At 44.9% G+C, this 15,074-nt stretch overlaps 1 protein-coding gene across 3 annotated transcripts in view; it reads right to left on the bottom strand.

The window, feature by feature from the left end:
• SYCP2 (synaptonemal complex protein 2) overlaps window positions 1-15,074 on the bottom strand; it is a 2,783,385-nt gene that overhangs the window by 2,220,997 nt on the left and 547,314 nt on the right. For all 3 annotated transcript variants that reach the window (XM_078651823.1, XM_078651822.1, XM_078651824.1), the window contains exon 9: window positions 11,532-11,566. In XM_078651823.1, the coding sequence (XP_078507949.1) occupies window positions 11,532-11,566 (35 nt within the window). The remainder of the gene's footprint in view (window positions 1-11,531; window positions 11,567-15,074) is intronic.

Raw genomic sequence — 15,074 nt, 5'->3', positions numbered from 1 at the left:
CATGCTGAATCTTGGTTCCATGAGAAGTCATAAAACCTCTCTCCTGCCAGAGCACTCCGAAGTCGTGTACAACTCCGAATGCGTAACGTGAATCTGTGTAAACATTAACCTTCAGGTTCTTGGCGTGTATACAGGCTTGTGTCAGAGCAACTAGCTCTGCTGCTTGAGCGGACAGGGTATCAATACGGTGTGTTTCAATAACTTCAGTGTCAGTAGTCACTGCATATGCGGCGACTAGTTCTCCTGTACTAGTTCTCATACATGAACCATCCACATAAAGTGTCAGGTCAGGATCTGGTAACGGAATGTCTGTCAGGTCTTGTCTTGGCTTTGTCGTAACGTTAACTACTTCCACACAGTCATGTGTGTCTGGATTTGAATTAACTGATGGTAACAGTGTAGCAGGATTCAGGACATTGCAGCGTCTAATTTCTATGTGTGGCTGGAACAGTGTCAATTCATAACCTGTTAAACGTGCAATTGTCAAGTGCTGAGTTTGTGTTCGGTTTAAAAGAACTTCTACTGAATGTGGAACTTGTACTGTCAGGGAATGTCCTAAAACTATGGAATCACTTTGTCTGATAGCTAGTGCTGTGGCTGCAACTGACTTGAGGCACGCAGGCAACGCCTGGGCGACCGGATCTAATGTGCTTGAAAAATAAGCACAGGGCTTGTATTGACCTGCTTGATCTTGTGTGAGAACAGATAATGCTGTACCTTTGCGTTCTGTAACGAAAAGTGTAAAAGGCTTACTGTAGTTCGGTGTAGCTAGAACTGGAGCTTGGCATAGGGCTTTCTTTAACTCGTTGAAACTAAGTGTATGTTCAGATGTCCAAGGGAGGACAGTCGATACGGCTGCCTCCTGTGTCGTTAACTGTATCAGTGGCTTGGCTAGAAATGCATACTGGGGAATCCATTGTCTACAATAAGAAGTAAGGCCGATAAAAGCACGTACCTCCTTCTGGGTTCTGGGCTGGAGAAGATTCGCTATTAACTGGATACGGTCGGGTGTCAACTGCCTACCCCTCTTGGACAGCAAGTGTCCTAAGTATACCACTTGCTGGACACAGAATTGAAGCTTTGAAGGTGACACCTTGTGCCCCATCTCGGCTAGAAAATACAGAACTGTAAGTGATGCTCGCTCGCAAGCACGTTCAGAACGGGCTGTGATCAGTAGATCATCGACATACTGGAGCAGGGCAGTGTCAGTTGGCATGTGAATATTGTCTAGTTGTCTCTTGAGTGCTTGACTGTAAATACTAGGGCTTTCTGTGAAACCTTGAGGAGCGCGTGTAAACATATAGCTCCTTCCATTTAAACAAAATCCGAAAAGAAACTGGCTGTCTGGATGAATTGGAACACTAAAAAATGCATTCTTGAGGTCAATAACAGTGAAAAACATGGCTTCGGAATCAATGGCAGTTAACAGGGAAGAAATGTCTGGAACAACTGGATACTGAGGAATAATACATTTATTAAGCTCTCGTAAATCAATCACTAATCGATATACTGGGGGTGCATTTGGATCAGTACGTTTCATGACTGGAATGATCGGAGAATTGCATACATTGGAGTCAGTTTCTACAACTACTCCTTGAGCCATGAGCTCGTCAATAATTTTGGATAAGGCTGCTACAGCCTCAGGTGGCAATCTGTACTGTCTGATTCGGGGTAACACTACACCTGGTTTGAGAGTCACACGATAGGGTGTGATTTGCATGTAACCTACATCAGTTGGACCTTGCGCCCATAAATGCTGCGGAACATTAGACAATCTGGAATCAAAATCTCGTAATACATAGTGACCCTTAAAGTCACGTAGGAACAGACGTATTCCCTCTGGGGAACAGCAAATAACTGCACCTAACTCTTTCAGTGTCTTAATACCTAACAGATTTTCTGGACATGCCTTAGTAAGTAACAGATCAGTAGTACGGGACAATGGACCTACTTCTAGAGTAACTGGCTGAGATATTTCATTAACTATGGGTTTTCCTGAAAATCCAAGGGAAACATTTCTTGAGCCTGAGAGCGGAGCCCCTGGAACTTCGGCGTGACTAATTGTGGTCCTACTTGCCCCTGTATCGATCAGAAACTTTCTGTCTTTCCCTAATACTTGACTGTGTACATAGGGACCTTCTTGGTCTACAGGTATCTCGATGAGAGGCAAGCCTACCTCCCTCTCTAGGCAGTTTCATGAATATGACTGGTATTCTGGATACTCGGACTGTGCATACTGGTACATCTGCGATGTAACGTGCTGTGTTGCAGCAATAGGCTGCGGTACTGTAACTGTCTGTGGTGCATTCTGTGACTGAGGAATCTGTGAAACTTGTTCTTGTCTAGGCGGACGTGGTCTTTCTTTAGTCTTACCAGTAGCTATGTTATGTTTCAGAACTGCACACTCGTTTATAAAATGACCTGGCTGTTTACAATAATTGCAGTTCCCTTTAACGGGAGCCGCAGGATGACTGGCTTGAATCGGACCCCTCTTCTGACTGTCTTGAGGAATAGATTGTGCAACTAGCACTTTCATTTTCGTGTCTTTCATACGTTTTCTTTCGTGTTCTTGCTCTTCTCTAATTCTATTCTGGTGATACTGGAGCATCTGGAGCATCTGGGACGGAGTATTTGCTTGCCAGGTGCTTTCGACTTTCAAAACTCGGTTTTTAATTTGTGGACTTGAATTCTCGACTAATTTGGTAACGAAAAGATGAGGGTATGACTCACTACTTGTCTTGAGACCACTATTAATACTGAAACATTTCTCAAATCTAGAATAAAAATCACTAATGTCTTCATCTTGTTTCTGTTTACAGGCTGAGATGGCATCCCAGTCTTCTTTTCTAGTTGTCAATAATCTGGGTAAAACTTGAATCAATAATTCTGGTAATTCTTTACATTTATCTCCAAGACCGGTACCTGGTACTCGTGCCTTGTCTTCAGCTTCTAGAGCTGTCCAATCGATCTTTTTCTCTCCCACCTCCCATTCTTTTTCCTTTAACTTTTCATACACCCCTGCGGGTAGCAGAACCTTTAACATTTTAATGACATCTGGGTACGTGTATTCTCCCATACGGAGCATGTCTTTTAATTCTCTATGGAACCCTGCTGGATCTTTGTCATGACAGGGAATTAGCTTTTTCATTTCGAGGAGTTCCATCTTTGAAATCGGAGTGTATACAAACACTCGTTGCATTTCGCCACCCGTCCCTTGGACTGGGTGGACTTCTCGTAACGGATTCTGTCTGTCTATGTAGAATGGTTTACTTTCTGGGGGTGAGACGTGAACAAAATGCGGGTTCAGGAACGTTCTATACTTGTGACGCTGTTCTAGAATAACACTAATTAAATCGGTACCTAGACCTCTCCATCTGTACTGGAGTAACTCGTTCAGGATATCGTGTAACGGGCCTGGATCAGAGTGTTGACCCTCATACTGAGTAATGAGGTGCTGGATCATATACATACCCACCAGTCGTTGCTCGGCTGGGGGCAGTTTCAGAAACATTTGTGCCACTATTTCGTCTGGAAAAGTGGTAGAATCAGTAATCCATCGGACTGCTGATCGGGCTAATTCTTGTTCATGCATGGTGCTTAACTCGCTATAACCGACTCGTGATTTCAGAATGTGATCGGTAGCTTGAAATACTTGTTCTAGAGAACAAGGCTCTCGTTCTGGTGCTGGATGATGAAAAATAGACTTGGGTTCTAGACGTAAATGGCGATCTGGAAATCTGGATTTCCCTACATACGCTATTCTGGCGGGATTCTCGTCTTCCTCTTCAGGATCAGAGATACTTTCTTTCTCACTTACTTGTGCTGCTTTACGCTGTTCGTGTAACCTTACTATTTCTTTACGAATTTTCTTGTACATACTTTCCATGGCACTAATGGTCTTGTGCTTACCCTCGGCTATATTATCACTCCACCTTGTTAAGATTCTCATTTCGGCGGGATCTTTAGACGGGTAGTCTTGTTCTCTTATTAGACAATTGATCAGGAATTTTAATATCATGAGCTGAATCTCGGCTTTCCTTTGAGACATAATCTCGCCAATACTTTCTGGATCATCCCCTGTACGGATGAAACGATATATTCTGTCTAGATCTTCTTTCATATTTGGTAAGGTGACTAGATACTCGGTCACCCTTCTTACACGTACGGAATATAAAACCATATTATACTCGCCTGGGACTGTGTCATAGACACATTCGGCAAGGGCTTGTCTGATTTCTGTAACAGACTTATTACTTTTAGGAGTACGCTGTGATGCTTGAGCATGTAATTCGAGTGCTGATAAACGTTTGTGTGGCGGCGGGGTTTGAGGAGGACCTCCTCCTGCGGCCCCTAGACTAGAATCGTCGACTGACATTCTTCGTGCTTGCAGGGTCGGTAATTGTAACGTGGGCTGAACTTGTATGGCAGGCTGACCCGGGGGTACCATAACAGGTACTCCGGTGTCTGGAGGAACGGGAAGTGCCTGATTTACAGGGACTAGCGGAGCGCGAACAGGATTTGCATATTCTGGAACTGTGTCGTCCAAATAGGACGAAATAAAAATATCAGCTGCGGTCGGTTTGTGACGTAGCTTGGTCGGAACTAATGGTGGCGGGAAATTACTGGGTGCCTCTGGGGTCGCTTTTGGCGAGCCTTCGGCAAGGAGAGGATACATACCCTTAATAAGGGCATGCCTCTGTCTGTCTGACTGTTCGGCTTTAACTTGTTCACCTATCTCGATTAATTCTCTTTCTTGGGTTCGTTCTTGGGATTCTCTACTTAACTCTGACTTTCTGACTTCCTTTTCCGTTCTTCTATGCGCTTCCTTACGCCATAACTCGATGGCATCTTTCTGTGACTGTCTGGCTTTCTTTTTCCATAATGCTTCTTCTACTCGCATGATACATTCGGCATCCCATGTACCCGATACGGGCCATCTATACTTTTCTTCTAACTGTTTGGTATACTCTACCCATAAATCTAGATACAATATGGCGCTTATGCCATGTTTCTGATACATAAAGTGACCTGGACTGTCCCTAGGCGGAACAGGAACTGCTGCTTCCAGCAGACCCTTTCTAGTTTTTAACTGACGTAACTTGGAAAAGAGCGGCATTCTAAACTTGAATCGGAACACAATACAATACACGAAAAACAATAACAATTGGGGAAACAATTCAGGCATACCACGACATTGGAAATACATTAAACAACATTATAAATAACAGTTCGAACAGAATACTACCTGAAAATACTGAAAACAGAACAGAATTCTCGAGAACGGAACAGACTAGAGTTACTGGATGCACTGCTATAACAGTACGGAACATACCGGTCCCATAAAGGAACACATCAAGACCCGTATCCACCTAGGTGAACACTTCGTTTGTGAGCTTGGGTACCACCAACCCACGGACCAGAGTCAATTTAGACTGACCCTGTCTAGACACTACCCCAGCAATGGTACTCACCGGGCAGCACGGAACGGAAGGCCTCGGACGGGACTGGACTACGACGACGAACTTCGGACTTCGGACTTCAGTTACGGGTGGACCTCCGGATACCTCGGACCTTGGACTCTCGGCTTGGGCTCTGGTCGGGACTCGCCGCGTTCCTCCACCGTCTCGTTCGGATGCTGGACCGCCTCCTCCGTCTCCTCCGTGGGCCTGAGGGATACTTGAAGCAGAAATATCTGCCAGGTGCACGGTATGGTTCCGTCACGACTGCAGAGGGTCAGGGGGTCGGCGTGGCTTCACCGACGCGTGGGGAAAGGGCAAGTCCCTGTTCGGGCGCCATTATGTGGTAAATAAATAAATAATACCCTATTTTTGGATGAATGAATGAATAACAGATAGCTCAATAAAATAAGAGTCAAGATTCGAGGTAGTAGGAGTTTCTGCAGGTTTATTACAGCATAAGGACAGGATCAGGACAACCTGCATAGGAACAGGATGACAGGGGAAAAGAGGCCCGGCAGCTGCCGGGGCTTGGTCTGGGATGAGCGCGCTAACATTCAATAACAAGACATTCATTTATATACATAACGCAAACACATAGCATTACATTGCAGTAGGCGTAGCAGTGGGTGGAGCAGAAGGCATGACGTGTAGCAGTCGCGAGAGATAACAGTAAAAAGAGGTGTAACTGGGAGTTTACTTAGACATGTGAAGTAAAACGTAACAGAATATGTCATGAATGGGCGGACACATAGGAGGGGGCTACCTAAGGAGCCGGGACCTCTAACCTAATGGTGCGCGAAAACTGGCAATGACGTGTTACTAGGAGAAGCTGGGGGCTACGAACTCTGTGCTAGGAGCAGAGACTAGAGTCTGGAGGGTCGGAGCGACATGTACCTAAACCCTATCTGGTATCTAATGTTTAGGGAACATGTTGATATAAACTAGAAGTCATGAGGGGAGAGGCTAACTTGATTCTAAGACTGGACCATGCATTATTCTACATGAAATGCGTGATGAAGAATACTAAATGACCATTAAATACAGTATTTCTCTAACAGGGAGACGAGAAGGCTAGACAACGACGGAAACTATTGATGCAGTTCAGTAGCTTAGGAATGCAGAGGAGGAGGACTGAACTGATAGCTGGAACTATAACATACTTTTGACAGACTTAGAGGCAGGGCCGGGCTGCACCGGGCAGTGCGAGGCAGGAAGTAAGTGAAAGGTCGAGGATACAGGTGGGGGCTGTATCGCTCCTCAGCGAGGCTTTCAGGAGACAGGAGCTGAATCCAGGGTCCGGGCCCTTTTGAGGCCTAGAAACGGGGACTTTATAATGGAATAACGTGCACACTGAGAAACGTGGCAACATTATTTTACATAGGCCTGATATTCGTAGTATTCACGAGGACTGGAAACTAACATATTAGAGGTGGACACAACTGTAATTGCGTCATTAATCAGAAATGGGGAATAACATATGCATATTGGTCATGCATACATAACATATGATGGATGGGGCGTAGGGACACAGAACATGGCAAAATTTACTTTTCCACATGCTGCAGAGGTCTCATGTGAAGCCTGGCGTTTGGAACTAGAAAATTACACAAAGCCATAGACCCCAGTAGGGAGGAGATCTGCCTGGCCATGGGTCGAGGTGTCTTCAAGAGAGTTTGAAACTTGAGGAGAATGGATGATAGTCTCTCCTCTGAAGGATACGCTCTTGCGTTGACTGAGTCCAGAGTTGCGCCTGGATAGTGTATCCTCTGTGTTGGATTGAGGATGGACTTCTTGAAGTTTACATGCAGACCGAGCCGATGTAACTGGTGAATACAGTGCGCGAGATGTTTTTGCAGAAGAGTGGGAGACGCACTCTTGAGAAGCCAGTCGTCTAGGTAAAGATAGACGAATATGAGCTGTTTTCTCAAGAAGGCCTCTACTACTGCCATGCACTTTGAGAAAGTGCAGGAGCAGACTTCAGCCCGAAGGGCAGGACCGTGAATTGGAAGTGGTTTGATTGGATGCGAAACCGTAGGAACTTCCGTTGCTTTCGAGAGATTGGTATGTGGAAATAGGCTTTGTGAATATCTATGAAACACATCCAGTCCCCTTGATGTAGAAGCGGTATTATTTGATGTAATGCCAGCATCCTGAACTTTTCTCATAGAATGAATTTGTTGAGACGTCTGAGATCTAGTATAGGTCTGAACTCCTTGTTTGGACCTTTATTTGGGACCAAAATGTATCGGGAGTAGATCCCTTGCCGATGTTGGTGCCATGGGACCGCCTCAATGGCATGCTTTAGGAGTAGAGCAGACACCTCTTCCCTCAAGAGATTTATACGATGGGAGACAGTCTTTTGAGGAGGAATGGAAGGTGGAGGGGACTTGAACTTGATGGTATACCCATTCTTTACAATATTCAGCAGCCACGTGTCTAGTGTGATTCTTGTCCATTCTTCCAGGTAAAAATTTACACTTCCCCCCACCGGAGTGGGTAACGGAGATAGGGGAAGCAAGCACTCACTGCTTTTGTTGCTGTTGCTTGGCAGCAGGTGTGGACTGTCTGGAATTACCACCTCTTCCTCTACCAGCACGACGCTGGGAGACTTGTGACCTTCCTTGATTTTGTTGCGAGGACCATTGAGGGGTTTGAACCCTCTGTTGGTTTTGTCGTCGGTCATAAGGGCGGTATCGTCGCCTGAAGCCCTTCCTCTTCTCGAGACCTACAGCTTTAATTGTATCAAACTCGGTCTTCATTCGAGACATTTCATCATCGGCATGAGATCCAAAGAGTGATGATCCATTGAAAGGAAGATTAAGAATACGATGCTGTGCTTCAGGTTTCAGCCCCGTCAGGCTCAGCCAAGCCGAGCGTCGAGCACAAATCCCATGAGAATAGCCATGTGTAGCTAGATCTGAAGCATCAGCCGCTGCACTGATCACTTGATTGGCTACTAGGCCACCTTCATGCAGGATTTTAAGGAAGTCTTGTTTGTCCTCTTTTGGGAGATTCTCCGTGAAGCATGAAAGGGAGTCCCATAATGAGCGATCATATCGACCCAGCAGGGCCGAGGCGCTGGCCACTTTCATGTAGGAAGCCGAGGTAATGCACATTCTCTTACCCACAGAATCCATGGTCTTACTGTCTTTATCTGGGGGCACAGACGATGATGCTGCCCCTGTCTGATTCTTTCGTGCCGCCGACACAATCACAGAGTCCGGTGGAGGTTCAGCCATCAGAAAGAAGGGATCATTATCAGGAGCCTTATATTTCTTTGTGATCCTAGATGGTGCAGCCCCCACCGATGCTGGAGTGAGAAACATCTGTAGAGCAGGCTCCAGCAATCCAGGCACTAGAGGAAGCAAAGGTCTTGAGGAAGACTTTTGGTGCAGGGTTTCAAATATCACCGATGTTTTGGTGGTAGAGACCGGCATTTCAATGTGGAGTTTCGCAGCCCCATGGCAGAGACCCTCATTAAAGGTTAGAATATCATTGATGGGCAATATTCTGCTTGGAGGAGAGGAGGAAAGAGTCGAAGAATAGTCTGCCTTGGAATCCGACGACCCTGTAGAAGACTTACAGCTTCGTCTTCTAGGAGATCGGTGGCGTGATACCCTACTCCTAGGAGAGCGTGATGGTCGTCTTCTCACCGATGGGGACCTTCTCGGCGTGGTACGCTCGTGTCTCCCCGAAGAATGCACTGACTGGATCAAAGGTGACCTTGATCTTGAAGAAGATTAATTCTGCGGATCTTCCACTCTCTAATATCTCCTAACCATCTCAGCGAGATATTGGTTGGCCAGGCTGGAGACGGTACTGGTGAGGGCTCTGGAGATACTTGTACTATCTGAAGGCCTGGGGAGGAGGAAGCACTCCCTGATGTCACCACCTGGGCGTCCCGCGTCGAATGGTCCTTTGACGTCGCCCTAGGTCTCTTCGCTGGAGGAGAAGCAAATTGAGATCTCCTCGACGTTGACCTAGATCTCGACCTCCTAGACCCAGAAGGCCTTTTCTTAGACGTCGATCTCTTCGACTGTGATCTCTTCGACGTCGACCTCTTTGGCGATGACGTCAATGTAATGTGTCTCGATATCAAATGGCTAGGTCTCTTCGGCGTCGAAGCCCTTGGTGTTCGGCTCGACGTCAATGCCATTGGACCTCTCGCCGTTCCAGAGCCTCTCTGCGGCTACCTTTGACGTCGATGGGACGACGTCGAACTCCGACCTCTTGACGTCGTAGGCGAGCCAGACTTGGACCGCCTACGCATGGATGACGACCTCATCCTATGTCTCTTCTCACCTTGTCTCGACGGTGAGGGATGTCTCTACGACGAAGGATGCTTCGACGGCCCAGAAGTCCTAGCTTTTATTGAAACACACTGGAACTCTTTAAAATCTTCATTAACATGTGTTAACTAAATGAATTGTGTTATACAATGTGATGAATTACTTTCCTCCTGGTATAATTTAGAATGATACCGTGCAATGATATGAAATTGCAAGATACATGGTTAGATCGATGAAAACGATCGTTTATATATTTTTTCCATGTCTATTGTCTATTGTTTGGAAGAAGGACTTAAATACACATTGTATCAAAATGGTGGCCACTTGATAAAGGCTTCTCGCCGAAACGCGTCGTCTTTGTTTGGAGAGTGCACATTAAAGACTAATTGTGCCTGAACCTACCTGGTGTGCCGTTTTTCCTTGAAACCCAATGTGGAGGTGAATGAGGAATCGTCAGTGAAATAAAGTGTGGCAACTGCGGCCACCTCCGGCACCAGCGTTGTGAGGCTGAGGATCGCCGAAGCAGTACTGTTTGGGAGATATATATATATATATATATATATATATATATATATATATGTATTTATGTATATATATGAGTATTTATGTATATATATATGTAGATATATGCATATTATTGGCTATTGCTCCGGGATCTCGCACGTAGGCGGGACTATTCAGTGCTTATGACTATTGATGAGTATCCCCATGGAAGAGAACTAATGAAGAGCTATGAAAGAAACGAGGCAAGATGTATGCCCCTTTGAGTTTACATTAAAAACAATAGATTACACCACCACAGCGCAAGCGCTGTGTAGGTGAAACCTACAAACAGTATGAGCCACCGCTGAGCTCATGCTGCTTAACTCTTATCACACCTAGGTTAATGTTTCACGCGCCCCTCTTTGCTTTAGCAAGACTGCAAACTGTGAGACAGGCCTAAGTCATGGCACACATGCATGAGCTGCATTAACCCATGACAAAAAATTGGCAAAAAAGATCCAGATATCACTGCAGCTGTGGAAATCAGGGCAGGTGTGTACATCCAGCACCATGCAGGGGACTTGTTTGTTCCAACGACATCCACAAAGATATTAACCATCTGGTACTTGGTCCTGAACTAAGGAAATACCCCACTCATAAATCAATCATCCTATCGCCCACTGTTCATGCCAAAGGAAAAGATACTTTGGCAACCAAAACTCAGAATATGCTTCCCTGTCTGGCACACCTAAAATAAAGTATCTTTATATATCTAGAAATAATGCAACTATAAATATAAGACACCTCCTCCATATCATATCAACAGTAGCTCTTTGGGAAACACTGCAAACACTTGTGTACAATCTAAGTTTTGGATCTAAATCATTGACAGGAAAATGTGGAATTTGATGTGTTGCATCTGCATGTTATATATCATTTCAGGTAAAAACTTGAAAAAGGAGGATTGTACTGCAATGGCTAAATACAACACCCTGGGATAGTAGTCCTTTTATGTACACATTAAATACCTCACACCCATTCTGACAGCGTATAATTGGAACCTCAAAATTTGAAGAAATTTAGATCGAAAAATGTGGCTTAAAAAAAAAAAATCACACTTACTTTTACCGTCTTGTAATCCAATAGGCTGTCTGCCTAGCAGAGTGGTATGAATATTTTTCTTGATGTGCTGTGATCTCAACAAATGGTCACAGAAATGTGTTTGTTTAAAAATTGAAAGTGCAACAGCAATTAAAAGAGATTTCAAGTAGATTTATCTAAAGTAATGTTCAGTTCTTACCTCCGGCATCTAATATTCTCTTCCCCATATCATTCCTGCATAAAACAAACAAACCTGTTTAGCTTGCAGTAGGAAAACATAACTGTAGCAACAGTTTCCAAATCAAGCACTCTTAGCAAAGTAACACACTTTGAATGTTATAAATAAAGAGGATGCCTGAATCATTTGCAAAGGCGATGTAAACACACGCAGCAAATTTATTAGTCGCAGTCCATCTGGTACATTGACCAACACAGTTGTGAAAAATGTGAGACCCGTTTTATTTTGCAATTAGAAATTCTCTATAGCAGCCTATCCCAAACCATGGGTCAATATAACAGCTCAAAGTCCTTTTGGTATCAACCAATGGAACCTCTCCTCTTTCAAGTGGTTGAAGAGGAAGAACATAGATAAGATGATTGAGTTCACAATACCAATGTATCTGGAAAAAATATGGTGTAGGGAGGTTGCACCGACAGTACCAAAAGCTCACTTATATGACAAACTAAAGAAAAAGAAAGGAGGAAGATTGCCTTCCACATCAAGAGATGCAGCAAGTAGTTGTGCATTGACTTGAAGTATGTGCACACGAGAAATGTAAAAAAAAAATGAATTTCACACTGTAGCATCACAAACAGTTTGGAAGGAAACAGGTGTCTGAAATCTTTTATGCCTCGTAGTAACAGGTGATATCAACAATGATGGTTGTTCCAGAATACGCAAAGGCCGAAAAATAACCTTTCATAGAGGCCTTTGCAAGTCATTGGTTGGCCAAGGACAAAACCAACCAAAGAACATCATACAACTTGGCTTGTAAATAGGCAATCTTGTAGATAGCATAATAGGCCACAAATCTGTCCCAGCTGCTGGCAAAAACAGACTTTGTGGGGGGGTTGTCTGGCAGCGAGGATGACATCCACCACTTCAGGCAGATCAAATGCATTAATTTGCCACCGCTCAATCTCCATGCAAAGCATCAGGTGAAGGACCCTGCCCTGCTGCTGAGACAGAAGATTCTCTCGAAGTTGAAGCCTGAGGACAGATGCTCATGCTTAGACATTCTGGGTACCACAGCCTACTGGCTCAACCCATAGCCACTAGGATGATCTGGGTCTGGTCGTTCCCGAGCTTTTTCAGAACTGAAAGGAGTGGAAGTAGGAGACAGCATACAGGAGTTAAATGTTCCATTCCAGCTGGACTGCATCTCCTACTGAGTGTTCTCTTAGAAACTTCAGTTCACAAAACCTTTGACACTGCAAGTTCAACAGTGGCAAAAAGATCTGGACAGGGCTTCCCCCACCATTGTAAGATGCCATACGGCAGCTCAGTATTTAGTTGCCATTTGTAATCTGCCAGACACCAGCTATTTAGCTCTTATGCTGTGGCAATCAAGGATCCTGTCAGGTGGCTCCTATTCAGAGAAATACGCCACCCAAATTCAGACGTGAGGAGCCACCTGGCACAGGAACCCTCGCAGCACTGCATTTTGCAATACTGCATGGCACTGATGTCCATGAGAATCTGCATCAGCCTACACTTGATGGACATCAGGAAGGCCTTCAGTACTAGACCATTAGCGCGAATGTCCAACAAATTAATGTGGAGTCATCCCTCATTCCGATATCAGAGCGCTCTGATCTCCACCTTCCCCAGATGACCTTGCCACCAGGCAAGTAAAGATACGCTTGTCACCACCATCAGCTCTGGGTGGAGAAAGAGGAGGGACATGCTGCTGGTCCAATTGGGTTCAAGTAACCAAGACTGCAGATTGTGAGTCAGTTTTTTCAAAATCACAATGGCATCCAATAGGTTTAATTGGTGCTGGATCCACTAATACGTCAAATTCCATTGTGTAGTCCACATATATTACCTGTCGTAGTTAACCAGGAAGTTGTACAAGGCTAACAGGCCTAGAAGCCTCAGAGCTACTCTCATAATTATCCAGGATAGTGGCTGAAACATCAGGATCATAGCCCAAATGTCCTGGACTTGTAAAGGACGGAAGGCTTTGAACTGCACTGTGTCCACGATACCTGCAATAAATGACAGCCTCTGTGACATTGTCAGGTGCGACTTCAGCTTATTGATCGTGAACACCAACAATGTCAAAAGGTGTTGTGTCAAATAGTCTATAACTGACTGTGGCAAGCCTGCCTTTAATAGCCAATTGTTGAGGTTGGTGACACGACAAAAAACAAGTTACTTACTTCTAAACTGTAGCTCTCCAACATGAATATCTTTCATAGAGTCACATGTAGTTGAGATGGAAGTTCCAGTGAAAATAATAGAAGCTGGCCAGAGGAAATGAACATAAACAAAGCGTAAAACAGTGACATTGTTAACCAACTCACATCACTTAGGAAGAACCAAACTTTAGCCAATGAGGAGGCAGCTCTGAAAGCACCCTTCCCCTCAAGGGTCACCACACATCAGATTTCTCAGCACAAGTGTAATGGCTGAATTTTTTAGGTATTCTTTACTGGTGAGCTTCAGTCAGGGAGGATGGAAGGTTGCATGTGAATCTATGCAGGATATCATTACTAGAGAACTACAGTGCACAAGTAAGTAACTTGTTTTCTACCAGTATTTAAATTTCATAGATTCACCTGCTTTAATCTGAAAGGCAAACAGCAATTTTTTTATATATCTTAAATAATAGGAGTACGCGAGAGTTGAGAGAGGACACCCCTTCAGGTTCCCTGAAGAATCCGAAGAGACACCTGAACACAAAACTCTAGCCTTCAAACCTTTATACATTTGCTAAACCCAATTGATAAACCGAGGCCGGAATCCAGCGGCACCCATCAATGTAAATGTAAATGTAAATGTAAATGTAAATGTAAATGTAGTATACTTGTAAAGCGCACAGCTGCCCCAGAAACGGGGCGTCCCGGCGCTGTATAACTCTGGGGAACCCGTCCTGGCTTTCCCTGTGGGATGGTCCCTTGCTGGGAGTCCCCAAGGTGGAGCCAGGCATCCCCGGAATTGATGGGGCCGATGTGGAGATTAGGCAAGCTAATGCCCAGAGTTGCCGAGTGGAACCCCTGATTAGAGTAAGCACCGAAGCGAGAATTATCGAGTCCGCTGACCAAGGTCCACGACCCTGCCGCGTCGGGAATTGAACCCTGGTCCCAGGCTGACTTCTGCTCTCAGGCCTGCCGCCTCTAACCAGTGAGCCACACTACTCCACTATGCCCTGAGAAACGACCAGGGAACCTAATCAAATGCCTTTTCGGCATCAAGCATTATTATTCTGACCAGGTTCCCATTGGCCGACCCAAATTCCAGGGCAGAAATTGAAGTGTTAACATGGTGGTGGTGTTACACCCGGTATGGACCCATGTTGATTCTCGTTGACCGGTTCCCAAATCATAGAAGATAGACTATTACAAGAATCTGGGTACATATTTTGGAATCAACATTGATCAATGAGATCAGCCTGTTTGATCCACATAACATGGGGTCTTTCCCCTTCTTGGGAACAATGAAAATATTGCTTCTGACCAAGTTTGAGGGACCAGTCCAGATAATTCAAAGGAGTTGAAAATATCACAAAGAAGAAGA

This window comes from Lissotriton helveticus, chromosome 7 (assembly GCF_964261635.1).
Source record: "Lissotriton helveticus chromosome 7, aLisHel1.1, whole genome shotgun sequence".
Classification (NCBI taxonomy): Eukaryota; Metazoa; Chordata; class Amphibia; order Caudata; family Salamandridae; genus Lissotriton; species Lissotriton helveticus.
Note: the sequence above shows the minus strand (reverse complement) of the source record. Positions and strands in the feature narration are given on the sequence as shown.